Source organism: Ascaphus truei, chromosome 9 (genome assembly GCF_040206685.1).
Source record: "Ascaphus truei isolate aAscTru1 chromosome 9, aAscTru1.hap1, whole genome shotgun sequence".
In the NCBI taxonomy this organism is placed as follows: domain Eukaryota; kingdom Metazoa; phylum Chordata; class Amphibia; order Anura; family Ascaphidae; genus Ascaphus; species Ascaphus truei.
The window spans coordinates 42620393-42635672 of record NC_134491.1 but is presented as its reverse complement, the minus strand read 5'-3'; the positions used below and the strand labels follow the sequence as shown (position 1 = coordinate 42635672).

Sequence of the window (15280 nt, the reverse complement as noted above, 5' to 3'; positions counted from 1 at the left end):
GTGAAGCTGCCGTTACCGGGGCGTGGAGAGAAGGTCTCTCCGTAATAGCATGTGAAGCTGCCGTTACCGGGGCGTGGAGAGAAGGTCTGTCCGTAATAGCATGTGAAGCTGCCGTTACCGGGGCGTGGAGGGAAGGTCTGTCCGTAATAGCATGTGAAGCTGCCGTTACCGGAGTGTGGATCCCAGAGAGCTCTATTAGGGAAATAACCGTAGTTATAACTTTTGGAAAACATCTCCCTGATATTATTTAAAAAACCATATATATTTTTTGTTACAGACACCTTGTATTAAACTTTTATTGCATTGTCTGCGCAGTCGGCTGCTCAACGATCTTGTGCGTTTAATGAATTGTAAGCAGTGCTTTTTTGTCCCGGTACGACGGACTCATTGGGCGGGAATGATACGTTTGCACGCTAATGTGTGGGCTGACGTCACACAACCTGTTCCCCTAAAAAAAAGTGGACTAATGTCGGCAAGAATATTCTCTGACAATGTGCACGTGGATCGCAGCTGAAGTGTATTATTTGTGCTTTCATGCTAACATGCATTAAGAGGCATGAAGCTGCGTGTCACTGGCATGTCACTGGCGTGTTTTAGGTGCATGAAATCCTACAACAGGTTTTTGTGAAACCCAAAAACAGTGACGTCCGCCTGGCGATCCTTTGAAAAGCAGAAAGTAAACGTAGTACTGATGTTAGAACGGCGGAATGTTCCGCAGGAAAGGGAACGGAGACTACGGTGAGTGGCGGAAGCTGGAGGCGGCGTGCAGATAAGACGAATGCTTGGCCAGTAACTCCAGGAATTTGGCCAGAACTCCCCGTTCAATCAGAATTTCAGGCGGATATCCTGCAGCCCCCTGCTTCTCTCCTGTGTCCAGCGTGTGCCAGGGAAAGATTTGAAGCAAAGGAAAGGCGCTGGGCGTGTAGCCACTAACGCTGCTTATGGGTTTAACCCTCTGAGTGCCAGGCGTGACTGCAAGGCACTGCCGGTACCGATCATTAACCGCATCTCCCCATCACTGAACGTTTATTGTGAGTGACAAGGATGTGGGGTTAGTGGGGGGGTTTGTCACTCAGACGACGTCACCATGATATTTTGATCTTTTATTTCAATGGGCTCTTTCTATTGAAGCAATAGGGTTTTTTTCCCCTTTGATTCACCTGAAGTATTTTGTTGCCCCAGAAATGCATCAATTCTGCTTTAATACAGGGCTGGCCAACTCCAGTCCTCAAGGGCCACCAACAGGTCAGGTTTTCAGCATATTCTTGCTTCAGCAGAGGGAGTGGCTCAGTGAGTAAAGACACTGACTGGCTCTGAGCAGGGGAACATGGTTCAATTCCCAGTGTTGGCTCCTTGCGACCTTGGGCAAGTCACTTTATCTCCCTGTGCCTCAGGCACCAAACACATAGATTGTAAGCTCCGCGGGGCAGGGACCTGTGCCTGCAAAATGTCTCTGTAAAGTGCTACGTAAAACTAGCAGCGCTATACAAGAACATGTTGTTGTTCTTGTTATTATTCAGTGTCTCAGTCTTCGGCTGAGCCATTGATTCAGCCATCGGTGCTGAAGCAGGGATATCCTGAAAACCTGGCCTGCTGGTGACCCTTGAGGACTGGAACCTGATACACGGACCCCAATGTCTGGAAGAATGCTCAAAATTACAGGAGTTCTCACCCTTCTCCTCGGGTTCCACGACCAGCTCGTGTGTGGGGATTAACCACGCAGCACTCGGTATGTATTGTGTGCTAAATGCATTCTCATAAATAACTGGGCGTTCATTCCTAATCTCGCCTCTGACTCCGTTTCCCTGAAATCGCTGCACCAAGTTCATGTTAACGCGGAGAAGGAGAGAAAGTGACGGAGAAAAGGCGGGGAGAATAGGGAGAATAAGTTTATAGAAGAAAGTCTCTCCCATTTAAATATTTCTCTGTAATTATGAAATAATTTGTTCCATACATCCCACTCTTAATTGCCACTCCGGTATTGTTTTGAAGTTATTCTGTTACCTTATTATAAAACTGAACCTCCTGAGTTTAGTATTTTCTCTAAAAAATCCCATGTTTCTGGAGATATTAATAAATGAAATGTCCTTCTCCTCCCTTGTGAATATCAGATGGCTGCATGATATCTCTATATTAAAAACCATCTTACAACGTTTTGGGGTTGTACCAGAAGATATTTCACATACTATTAATAATAATAACTTTATTTATATAGCTCTTTTCTCCCAATGGGACTCAAAGCTTCACATTTACAGAAAGGGAAAAAGAAGAAAACATTTAAGGTTATAAACGAGACCAAACACAAGGAAAGACACAATACAGGATGGGACGGTACTGTAGCTACTAAATGCCGGACAGGTTGTGGGTCAGTAATTAAACGCCTGGGTAAACAGGACGGTCCTGAACCTGTTTTGATAGATTCCCAGAGGGCCTCTTGAACTGTACGAGGCGGCCGACCGTTCCAGAGAGTGGAAGCAGCGTGGCTGAAAGCTCGGGCGCCACAGGAAGTCACAGGGATTCTGGGAACTGTTAGGAGTCCTTCATATCCCTTTATTTCTGCAATACAATCGCACCCCTCCTTTAGTCGCCTTCCCCCCCAAAGTAAACAGTCTTTATTCAGATAATCCTTCTCAGAAGTGAGACCTACTATCTCTATCAGCGTGGTACTTCTGTGGTCTTGGATGTGCTTTCCAGAATAAAGTGGCAGCCCATTACGGATCCACCACCAGCCTCACTTTCCATTGCCCCGTAGACCTTGATGACTTATTCTGCTTTCTCGTAGGTCTCCTGCAGAGGTCGGAGACTCTGAGAATCGCCACTTGGCTCCTGTGCCGAACGTTGGCGCACGCAAATCGGGCATCAGCGTCTTGGACAGGCTCATCAAAACGTGTCCAGTGTGGCTGCAGCTGTGTATGAGTTCGGAGAAAGCCGTGGAGATACTCAGGCAAGAAGCTGCAGGGGTAAGTGTATGCAAAACCGGGCCACAAGTTCGGTGAACTAAGGCCCATATTTACGAAGCCGTCTTCTGCCGTAAGATGCCTACTAATGCCGTCTGACCTTGGAGCTCAATGGTCTGGAAGGTGTCGTAGCCCGGAGAAGTCTTATACCAGAATAGTGCTTAGTAGATATGGCCTTGAATTATACTAAAAAGTCATGGTATTGTTGAAAGCAGAAGCCTGTGTACCCCTGCCCGCCGCCTGCAACTCGCTGCTTATTGCATAAAGCAGAAGCCTGTGTACCCCTGCCCGCCGCCTGCAACTCGCTGCTTATTGCATAAAGCAGAAGCCTGTGTACCCCTGCCCGCCTGCAACTCGCTGCTTATTGCATAAAGCAGAAGCCTGTGTACCCCTGCCCGCCGCCTGCAACTCGCTGCTTATTGCATAAAGCAGAAGCCTGTGTACCCCTGCCCGCTTGCAACTCGCTACTTATTGCATAAAGCAGAAGCCTGTGTACCCCTGCCCGCCTGCAACTCGCTGCTTATTGCATAAAGCAGAAGCCTGTGTACCCCTGCCCGCCTGCAACTCGCTGCTTATTGCATAAAGCAGAAGCCTGTGTACCCCTGCCCGCCTGCAACTCGCTGCTTATTGCATAAAGCAGAAGCCTGTGTACCCCTGCCCGCCGCCTGCAACTCGCTACTTATTGCATAAAGCAGAAGCCTGTGTACCCCTGCCCGCCGCCTGCAACTCGCTGCTTATTGCATAAAGCAGAAGCCTGTGTACCCCTGCCCGCCGCCTGCAACTCGCTGCTTATTGCATAAAGCAGAAGCCTGTGTACCCCTGCCCGCCTGCAACTCACTGCTTATTGCATAAAGCAGAAGCCTGTGTACCCCTGCCCGCCGCCTGCAACTCGCTGCTTATTGCATTAAGCAGAAGCCTGTGTACCCCTGCCCGCCGCCTGCAACTCACTGCTTATTGCATAAAGCAGAAGCCTGTGTACCCCTGCCCGCCGCCTGCAACTCGCTACTTATTGCATAAAGCAGAAGCCTGTGTACCCCTGCCCGCCGCCTGCAACTCGCTGCTTATTGCATAAAGCAGAAGCCTGTGTACCCCTGCCCGCCGCCTGCAACTCGCTGCTTATTGCATAAAGCAGAAGCCTGTGTACCCCTGCCCGCCTGCAACTCACTGCTTATTGCATAAAGCAGAAGCCTGTGTACCCCTGCCCGCCGCCTGCAACTCGCTGCTTATTGCATTAAGCAGAAGCCTGTGTACCCCTGCCCGCCGCCTGCAACTCACTGCTTATTGCATAAAGCAGAAGCCTGTGTACCCCTGCCCGCCGCCTGCAACTCGCTACTTATTGCATAAAGCAGAAACCTGTGTACCCCTGCCCGCCTGCAACTCGCTACTTATTGCATAAAGCAGAAGCCTGTGTACTCCTGCCCGCCTGCAACTCGCTACTTATTGCATAAAGCAGAAGCCTGTGTACACCTGCCCGCCGCCTGCAACTCGCTGCTTATTGCATTAAGCAGAAGCCTGTGTACCCCTGCCCGCCTGCAACTCACTGCTTATTGTATAAAGCAGAAGCCTGTGTACCCCTGCCCGCCGCCTGCAACTCGCTGCTTATTGCATAAAGCAGAAGCCTGTGTACCCCTGCCCGCCGCCTGCAACTCACTGCTTATTGCATAAAGCAGAAGCCTGTATACCCCTGCCCGCCTGCAACTCGCTACTTATTGCATAAAGCAGAAGCCTGTGTACCCCTGCCCGCCGCCTGCAACTCGCTACTTATTGCATAAAGCAGAAGCCTGTGTACCCCTGCCCGCCGACTGCAACTCGCTGCTTATTGCATAAAGCAGAAGCCTGTGTACCCCTGCCCACCGCCTGCAACTCGCTACTTATTGCATAAAGCAGAAGCCTGTGTACCCCTGCCCGCCTGCAACTCACTGCTTATTGCATAAAGCAGAAGCCTGTGTACCCCTGCCCGCCGCCTGCAACTCACTGCTTATTGCATAAAGCAGAAGCCTGTGTACCCCTGCCCGCCTGCAACTCACTGCTTATTGCATAAAGCAGAAGCCTGTGTACCCCTGCCCGCCTGCAACTCACTGCTTATTGCATAAAGCAGAAGCCTGTGTACCCCTGCCCGCCTGCAACTCGCTGCTTATTGCATAAAGCAGAAGCCTGTGTACCCCTGCCCGCCTGCAACTCGCTGCTTATTGCATAAAGCAGAAGCCTGTGTACCCCTGCCCGCCGCCTGCAACTCGCTGCTTATTGCATAAAGCAGAAGCCTGTGTACCCCTGCCCGCCTGCAACTCGCTGCTTATTGCATAAAGCAGAAGCCTGTGTACCCCTGCCCGCCGCCTGCAACTTGCTGCTTATTGCATAAAGCAGAAGCCTGTGTACCCCTGCCCGCTGCCTGCAACTCGCTGCTTATTGCATAAAGCAGAAGCCTGTGTACCCCTGCCCGCCGCCTGCAACTCGCTGCTTATTGCATAAAGCAGAAGCCTGTGTACCCCTGCCCGCCGCCTACCACTCGCTACTTATTGCATAAAGCAGAAGCCTGTGTACCCCTGCCCGCCGCCTGCAACTCGCTACTTATTGCATAAAGCAGAAGCCTGTGTACCCCTGCCCGCCGCCTGCAACTCGCTACTTATTGCATAAAGCAGAAGCCTGTGTACCCCTGCCCGCCGCCTGCAACTCGCTACTTATTGCATAAAGCAGAAGCCTGTGTACCCCTGCCCGCCTGCAACTCGCTACTTATTGCATAAAGCAGAAGCCTGTGTACCCCTGCCCGCCGCCTGCAACTCGCTGCTTATTGCATAAAGCAGAAGCCTGTGTACCTCTGCCCACCTGCAACTCGCTGCTTATTGCATAAAGCAGAAGCCTGTGTACCCCTGCCCGCCTGCAACTCGCTGCTTATTGCATAAAGCAGAAGCCTGTGTACCCCTGCCCGCCGCCTGCAACTCGCTGCTTATTGCATAAAGCAGAAGCCTGTGTACCCCTGCCCGCCTGCAACTCACTGCTTATTGCATAAAGCAGAAGCTTGTGTACCCCTGCCCGCCTGCAACTCGCTGCTTATTGCATAAAGCAGAAGCCTGTGTACCCCTGCCCGCCTGCAACTCACTGTTATTGTATAAAGCAGAAACTTGCTGCTTTGTTTTGATGAACCATTTAGTTGAAGAATCTTCGTACGTCTGTGCAGAGCTTCAGGCAGCTAATTCATTCCCATAAACATCTGCAGGAGGATGGTCTGATCACGTAAATATCTCTCTTAAAAGACACATGTAGATTACATAGCATAATATAGTTTAATGCACATAACAAAATGGATTCAGATTGTGGAAAGGCACACTCACATTCTCCCCAAAGAATAAATCGCAATGAGTGCTTTAAAGGGCACACTCTCGCCACTCTGGTACTTCCGAACAGCTCTGGAACCGGAAAGGTGACGGTGTGAGTCCCTGCTATCCGCCTAAGTCCTCCGATCAATGTTGCGGCTGTCGGCACTTCCGCATCCGCGCGCGCAGTAGGTGCGGTTGCTCACGAGGGACAGTGCTTTCCTTGACGGCTACGGAGTCTCCAGAGGGACAAAAACCCTACGCATTTCGCCTGTTACCACGTTCGGCTTCCTCAGGGGTTGTTAATCACAACCCCTGAGGAAGCCGAATGTGTTATTAGGCGAAACGCGTAGTTTTTTTTGTCCCTCTGGACACTCCGTAGCTGGCAAGGAAAGCACTGTCCCTCGTGAGCCACCGCACCTTCTCTGAAGGGTTTTCTGTAAATTACTTACATTAACACTTGCTATTGGCACAAGACTCTGTTTTTTTTCATTGCGTGTGAGCAGCTCTCAGTGTTTTCTTTTAAGGAAGTTAAGTCTAAGGCCTCGGACATGGTCAAAAAGACCGTGCTGAGCCGCGCTGAGGGGAAACATTATCCCTATCAGCGCGGCTTTAGACGGCGCTTCCGCAGGCGTGTGGAATTTCAGCTGACAACACAATTTTAGTTTTCCCGCTGAGGGAAGCGCAGGGCCGGTCAAGTGACTGCCAGAAGCCAATGGCAGTCCGTGACGTCGGCGCCGTGACGTGGCGCACTAGCTCCGCCTCTAGGCCCACTTCCCACCTGTCACACAAGCGCGCTCGCTGGCGCTCATGCAGGGACAAGACAAATCTCCTGCTTGAGCAGGAGAGCATGAGCGTCAGCGCTGCCCAGCGCCGCTCCCTGCACCATGTCCCAGGCCTTATGAAAACCTACAGCTGATTGCAAAGGCAATGATGTGGTAAATGTATATATCAAATATGCACCTTCTCAATAATTACAATTCTTTCATAAAGTTGAACAAATGTGTTTCTTTCCAACTGCTGCGAGTTGACAATGATGTTTATACGTTCTTTTTTTAAATGGAAATTTCCTTAAAAAAATTCCCAATGAACGAGGCAGAGAAATTTGCAGGAAGAGTTTGCAAACCGGGAATAGCATCAATACTGCCCATTGCTGAGAAGTACTTCTTTACTTAACCCTTTCACTGCTTTCACTGCTACACAGTGTCACTTGAAGACTTTTCCTGCGAGTAATTTCATTTTCCTGCGAGTAATTTCTCTTTCCTGCGAGTAATTTCCCTTTCCTGCGAGTAATTTCCTTTTCCTGCGAGTAATTTCCTGCAAGTAATTTCCTTTTCCTGCGAGTAATTTCCTTTTCCTGCGAGTAATTTCCTTTTCCTGCGAGTAATTTCCTTTTCCTGCGAGTAATTTCTTTTTCCTGCGAGTAATTTCCTTGCAAACCGGGAATAGCATCAATACTGCCAATTGCTGAGAAGTACTGCTTTACTTAACCCTTTCACTGCTTTCACTACTACACAGTGTTACTTGAAGACTTTTCCTGCGAGTAATTTCTTTTTTCCTGCGAGTAATTTCCCTTTCCTGCGAGTAATTTCCTTTTCCTGCGAGTAATTTCCTTTTCCTGCGAGTAATTTCCTGCGAGTAATTTCCTTTTCCTGCGAGTAATTTCCTTTTCCTGCGAGTAATTTCCTTTTCCTGCGAGTTATTTCTTGCAAGTAATTTCTTTTTCCTGCGAGTAATTTCTTTTTCCTGCGAGTAATTTCTTTTTTCTGCGAGTAATTTCTTTTTCCTGCGAGTAATTTCTTTTTCCTGCGAGTAATTTCCTTTTCCTGCGAGTAATTTCTTTTTCCTGCGAGTAATTTCCTGCGAGTAATTTCTTTTTCCTGCAAGTAATTTCTTTTTCCTGCGAGTAATTTCCTTTTCCTGCGAGTAATTTCCTTTTCCTGCGAGTAATTTCTTTTTCCTGCGAGTAATTTCTTTTTCCTACGAGTAATTTCATTTTCCTGCGAGTAATTTCCTTTTCCTGCGAGTAATTTCCTTTTCCTGCGAGTAATTTCCTTTTCCTGCGAGTAATTTCTTTTTCCTGCGAGTAATTTCTTTTTCCTGCGAGTAATTTCCTTTTCCTGCGAGTAATTTCCTTTTCCTGCGAGTAATTTCTTTTCCTGCGAGTAATTTCTTTTCCTGCTCTCTGCGTTAGGTTTTCTTAGTCACACGAGATGCGGATCTGGATCGGCTGGTGCTGTGGGTGCATGTCCCTGCACACACGGAAACCTGCGATGTTCTGCGCTATAACATCAAGGAAGAGAAGTCCAGTAAGTCACCTTTCCTTCTGTTCTTTTGCTGGTTTCTAAGGTTAACCCTGCAATATATTACTGGCCTCCCTGCCAGTGAAAGGTTTATGAAGCTGGAGACTTGTTTAGGACAAATGTAATTAATTGAACTAGTTATATTGTAAGCTCTTGGGGGCCTTATGTTGTTATTTACCTGTTACACTTATTCCCATTGTTTGTCATTTATTTTCCTCCTATTGTAATGTTGTACAGCGCTGCGTCCATGGCAGGTGCTATATAAATGGCATTATACTGTACATACCGTACACACAGTGATGGGGTAAAACGAGGTGATTGGGGTATATTTAGATCCTTTTTAATGTTTATCCTAGCAGCGTTTGGAAACGTTGTACCTTTTATAATGCATTAGCTGATATACCCGGCGTTGCCGGGGATGTAAATCCGTAATAGGTAGTATTATGTATAAATAGGGGAACAATAGGATGACTATTTGGTGGAAAGGTTTTATAATAATGTTGAAAAGAAACATGGAAGAAAATGTAATACGATGTTTAAAAATGGTTTATTGTAAACACACCACAGTACAATGTGATGGGGGGGGGGGGTCAAAAACGGAGCTGGGGGGGTGGTCAAAAACGGAGCTGGGGGGGTGGTTAAAAAACGGAGCTGGGGGGGTGGTTAAAAAACGGAGCTGGGGGGGTGGTCAAAAACGGAGCTAGGGGGGTAAAAAAACGGAGCTAGGGGGGTAAAAAAACGGAGCTGGGGGGGTAAAAAACGGAGCTGGGGGGGGTAAAAAAACGGAGCTGGGGGGGTCAAAAACGGAGCTGGGGGGGTCAAAAACGGAGCTGGGGGGGGTAAAAAATGGAGCTGGGGGGGGTAAAAAACAGCTGGGGGGGTAAAAAACGGAGATGGGGGGGGTGTCAAAAACGGAGCTGGGGTGGGGGGGTCAAAACCGGAGCTCAGTTAAGCCCCCTCCCTCAGCAGCAACAGCCGGCGCCACCATCACCAGTGAGCATTTCCTCACCTCAGGCAGCAGCAGCAGCGTGGCCGGGGGTTGGGGACCCCTGGGTTAGAGTGCACCGTCCAATGAGAGCCGTGGGGGGGCGGGCAATCCGGGAGGGGCGAGACACCAGCCATTGAGAGCCGTGGGAGGGCGGGCGAACCGACGGACCAATCAAATGGTCTCCAGAGACTCACAACCAAGATTTTCAAATGTATATATATAGATATGGGTTATCATGGGTATTTTTGTATATGGGGCTATAGTGGATACGTGTGTGTGTGTGTAGGGTTATTGTAGGTACCTGTGCATATAGGGTTCTAGTTATTCTGAAGCCAGGGTAACGTGTGATGTGTGAATAGCCCCAGATAGCATTAACTCAGCCCCCTTTCCAATCACACCAAGTCCTATAATATTTCCTTCACTCTATTGGAAAAGCAGCAGTGAATACAGGCTCTTGTGAATGGTGTGTAGTTGTGAGTCTGTAGTTAAGGGCAGGTAGAAAGAGATGGCCTTGCCATGGGAGTGTGACAGAAAGGTACTCACTCAGCCAAGTCTGGAATGAAAAGGAAGTGAGGGGGAATCTGGGTAAAGGGAATAGTCGTGGGAGAGACTGTCAGCAAAACAGGGGGGAGGGCAGAATAGCCCATTCTAGGAGAGATCTCAGAGGCTGCTGTAGCAACTCACTGACTGTGTGTGTGTGTGTGTGTGTGTGTGTGTGTGTCTACATGCAGCTGAGAATGAGGAACTGACAGGCAGAAGCTGCAAACAAAGGGGGAGGGGGATTGAACAGAGAGAGCAAAAAGGGGAATACTTGTTCCATGACTCTAGTGAGTCTCTTTGTATATACGGTTATTGTTGGTACCTGTGTGTGTGTGTATAAAGGGTTATAGTGGGTTCCTGTGTGTATATAGGGTTATAGTGCGTAACTGTGTGTTTATATGGGGTTATTGTGGGTACCTTTGTGTTTGTATGTAGGGTTATACTGTAGTTGGTTCCTGTGTGTGTATATAGGGTTATATTGGGGTCATGTGTGTGTATATGGGATTATAGTGGGTTCCTGTGTGTGTGTGTATGGGGTTATTGTGGGTATCTGTGTGTGTGTATATAGTTACAGTGCGTACCTGTGTATATGGGATTATTGTGTGTGTGTGTGTGTGTGTGTGTGTGTGTGTGTGTGTGGTTATTGTGGGTGTCTGTGTGTGTGTGTATAGGGTTATAGTGGGTTCTTGTGTGTGTGTACAGTATATAGTTACAGTACCTGTGTATATGGGGTTATATTGGGGTCATGTGTGTGTATATGGGATTGTAGTGGGTTCCTGTGTGTGTGTATGGGGTTATTGTGGGTGTGTATGTGTGTGTGTGTGTGTGTGTGTGTGTGTGTGTGTGTGTGTGTGTGTGTGTGTATATAGTTACAGTGCGTACATGTGTATATGGGATTATTGTGGGTTCCTGTGTGTGTGGGGGGATTATAGTGGGTATCTGTGTATCTGTCTGTGTGTGTGTGTGTGTGTGTGTGGGGTTATTGTGGGTATCTGTGTGTGTGTGTGTGTGTGTATATAGTTACAGTGCGTACATGTGTATATGGGATTATTGTGGGTTCCTGTGTGTGTGGGGGGTTATTGTGGGTATCTGTGTGTGTGTGTGTGTGTGTGTGTGTGGGATTATAGTGGGTATCTGTGTATCTGTCTGTGTGTGTGTGTGGGATTATAGTGGGTTCTTGTGTGTGTATATAGTTACAGTACCTGTGTATACGGGATTATAGTGGGTCCGTGTGTGATTTGTAGGCAGCACGCAGCATGCTCAGGTAATTCGGTGTTAATGGGAATTTGATGAAATTCCAGCGCTCTCCCCCAGAATTAAGTTACACGAAAGCGACACTGCTGCCGCGGGAAGCGCTCACAATCATTCTCCGGTTTCAGGCAAAACAATAAGAAAATAATCAAATCAGATTCATAATTAGGGAGGGGAGAAAGAAGGAAAGAGACTTTATTCTACTTACGTGGGATTCGTGGTCTCTTACACGTGGAACATTTATCCACTTCACAGAGACGCCAGCATGTCATCACCTACACCGTGTTCCTAGCTCATCTTTCAGGGAAAGGGTTAAAACAGCAGTGATAGTTGTTGACGAGTATGACTAGATCAGGCGGGCCACCAACAGGTCAGGTTTTCAGGATATCCCTGCTTCAGCACAGGTGGCTCAGCCATTCTAACTGAGTCTCTTGTGCTGATGCAGGGATACCCTGAAACCCTGACCTGTTGGTGGCCCTTGAGGACTGAGTTGGCCGCCCCTGGACTGATAATATAACATGCGGGTGGAGGTGCTGCTGCAGTAGGGTGGGCAATGGTTTCTGGGGTCATTACTATGGAGCTGAGCCGCCTCACAAGCAGTAAAGGGCTGGGACGTTTTGTGGGATTGTGATTAAAGGCGCAAAGCAAGTGAAACATAGTACTACTAAGTATCTTCCCATGCTACCCTATTTGCACTTGCTCTCTCTGTTCCACCTGTGCGTGAAGCCCTGTGATGAGCTACAGAGAGAAGCCGTTTCTCTGCGTGGGACACGGATTCCGAGCCACGGCTTCCTGCGGGTGCTGAGTAACGTGCTGCTTACATTCAGAGTATTTCAGCGACGCGTTAGGAACACTTTGTCTGCACTGGAATGGGGAACCAGGCGCGGTGACTTCAGCCGCGGACTTCATGTGACCGGCCTATGTGATTCTAGGACTGTCCTGATTCCCAGCCAAGGAAATGACCATTCATGGCACGACTCGGACGTTTGTGTCGCTGCCCGCTCTGCCGGGAGAAACACGTTCACACGCGTGTGCTGGGGAGAAACACGTTCACACGCGTGTGCTGGGGAGAAACACGTTCACACGCGTGTGCTTTGGAGAAACACGTTCACACGTGTGTGCTGGGGAGAAACACGTTCCCAAGCGTGTGCTGGGGAGAAACACGTTCACACGGCGTGTGCTGGGGAGAAACACGTTAACACGCGTGTGCTGGGGAGAAACACGTTCACACGCGTGTGCTGGGGAGAAACACGTTCACATGTGTGTGCTGGGGAGAAACACGTTCCCAAGCGTGTGCTGGGGAGAAACACGTTCACACGGCGTGTGCTGGGGAGAAACGCGCTCACACGCCGTGTGCTGGGGAGAAACACGTTCACACGCGTGTGCTGGGGAGAAACACGTTCACACGCCGTGTGCTGGGGAGAAACACGTTCACACGCCGTGTGCTGGGGAGAAACACGTTCACACGCGTGTGCTGGGGAGAAACACGTTCACACGCCGTGTGCTGGGGAGAAACACGTTCACACGCCGTGTGCTGGGGAGAAACACGTTCACACGGCGTGTGCTGGGGAGAAACACGTTCAAATGCGTGTGCTGGGGAGAAACACGTTCACACGGCGTGTGCTGGGGAGAAACGTTCACAAGGCGTGTGCTGGAACAGAAAGACAAATTGTCATTCGCTTGTAGATATACTGAATTAATGTTGTTAAATTGCCACGGACCTTAAATAATCCCAGATGGGGCCCTTAATACTATTTTCACTTTAGGGGAGTTCCAAAATAAAATAAACAATAGTTTTATCATTATGTACTTAGCTGTTTATTCTGGCATTTCGCTTATTTAAATTTAGAATCACATGTAAAGATATTGTATGCTTGAATAATAGAGTTCTAGTAGCCGTTTCAGCCCCGATGAACTGTAGGTCGTGTAATAGAACATGAGCTTGGTACAGTACATACATGTACTTGTACATGTGCTATTGAAATGACCATGTACAGTATCTATATCTTTTTTATATAGCACCCTCTGTACACAGCGTGACTCACGTTACATAATAATATAACACATAATGGGAATAAGCACTTGAGACACAAAAGTAACATTTAGGAAAATGAGACCCTGCCCCGAAGAGCTTACAATCTAATTGGTAAGTAGGAGGAACGTACGGAGAAAGCAGGAAGGTGTTCTGGTAAGTGCGTCTGCAAGGGGCCAAGGTCGATTTGTATGAGGTGTATAGTATCAGCCACAGAGCTACGTGTATGCTTCGTTACAGAGGTGTGTTTTAAGATGGGTCCTAAAGGTGAATAGAGGGTGGTAGTCGGATATTGAGGGGGAGGGAGAGGCGCGGGGCAGTGAGTGAGAGAGGCGCGGGGCAGTGAGTGAGAGGCGCGGGGCAGTGAGTGAGAGAGGCGCGGGGCAGTGAGTGAGAGAGGCGCGGGGCAGTGAGTGAGAGGCGCGGGGCAGTGAGTGAGAGAGGCGCGGGGCAGTGAGTGAGAGAGAGGCGCGGGGCAGTGAGTGAGAGAGGCGCGGGGCAGTGAGTGAGAGAGGCGCGGGGCAGTGAGTGAGAGAGGCGCGGGGCAGTGAGTGAGAGAGGCGCGGGGCAGTGAGTGAGAGGCGCGGGGCAGTGAGTGAGAGAGGCGCTGGGCAGTGAGTGAGAGAGAGGCGCGGGGCAGTGAGTGAGAGAGAGGCGCGGGGCAGTGAGTGAGAGAGAGGCGCGGGGCAGTGAGTGAGAGAGGCGCGGGGCAGTGAGTGAGAGGTGCGGGGCAGTGAGTGAGAGAGGCGCGGGGCAGTGAGTGAGAGAGGTGTGGGGCAGTGAGTGAGAGGTGCGGGGCAGTGAGTGAGAGAGGCGCGGGGCAGTGAGTGAGAGAGGCGCGGGGCAGTGCGTGAGAGAGGCGCGGGGCAGTGAGTGAGAGAGGCGCAGGGCAGTGAGTGAGAGGCGCGGGGCAGTGAGTGAGAGAGGCGCGGGGCAGTGAGTGAGAGACAGGCGTGGGGCAGTGAGTGAGAGAGAGGCGTGGGGCAGTGTGTGAGAGAGGCGCGGGGCAGTGAGAGAGAGGCGCGGGGCAGTGAGTGAGAGAGGCGCAGGGCGAGAGAGGCGATACAAGTCATGCTGCTTTATTAACATATTTACAAGGCAATCCATGGCAGGTTCCCCAGGCAGCAAAGGGTTAAATGCAGGGCAATGCTTTTAGGGTTAGTTTGATTGTTTTAATGAGCCTGATAGTTGGCAGCAATAACCAGTAACATTTCTCCCCTTGTTTCCTATCAGTGAGGTTTCTGGAAGGATCTGTGTTGGTGTTTGAAGATATTTTTAAATTGGTCGCATTTTATTGTGTGAGCAGGTGAGTAACATTCAGCCATGTACTGTGTGCTAATACTGCACGGAGTACTGCAATACTGCACGGAGTACTGCAATACTGCACGGAGTACTGCACCGAGTTCTACAATACTGCACCGAGTACTACAATACTGCACCGAGTACTGCAATACTGCACCGAGTACTACAATACTGCACCGAGTTCTACAATACTGCACCGAGTACTACAATACTGCACCGAGTACTGCAATACTGCACGGAGTACTGCAATACTGCACGGAGTACTGCAATACATCTGCTCTGAGTATGCCGTCATGAGTGAGACGCACGGTGGCGACTGTATTGATCATTTAAAAGGGTTTCAAATAAATATAAAATATAACAATTTCAGCATTTGTACTTTGCTCCGTTTAGATTCCTGCAGCCATCACACATTGTAATAGATAATAATTATTTTCCCATTTGTCCCAGCTCAGCCTGAAGTATTTTATTCTGCAGGTGCTCAGCCTGAAGTATTTTATATTGCAGGTGCTCAGCCTGAAGTATTTTATTCTGCAGGTGCTCAGCCTGAAGTATTTTATTCTGCAGGTGCTCAGCCTGAAGTATTTTATTCTGCA

The 15280-nt window shown here is 49.2% G+C and overlaps 1 protein-coding gene across 3 annotated transcripts in view; it reads left to right on the top strand.

Moving 5' to 3' along the window:
• RIN3 (Ras and Rab interactor 3) overlaps positions 1-15280 on the top strand; it is a 63406-nt gene that overhangs the window by 23240 nt on the left and 24886 nt on the right. For all 3 annotated transcript variants that reach the window (XR_012803882.1, XM_075614517.1, XM_075614516.1), the window contains 3 exons: positions 2783-2960; positions 8463-8577; positions 14616-14688. Coding sequence is in view for 2 of the 3 variants with exons in the window: in XM_075614517.1 (XP_075470632.1) it covers positions 2783-2960; positions 8463-8577; positions 14616-14688 (366 nt within the window). In the remaining variant the exon portion in view is untranslated. The remainder of the gene's footprint in view (positions 1-2782; positions 2961-8462; positions 8578-14615; positions 14689-15280) is intronic.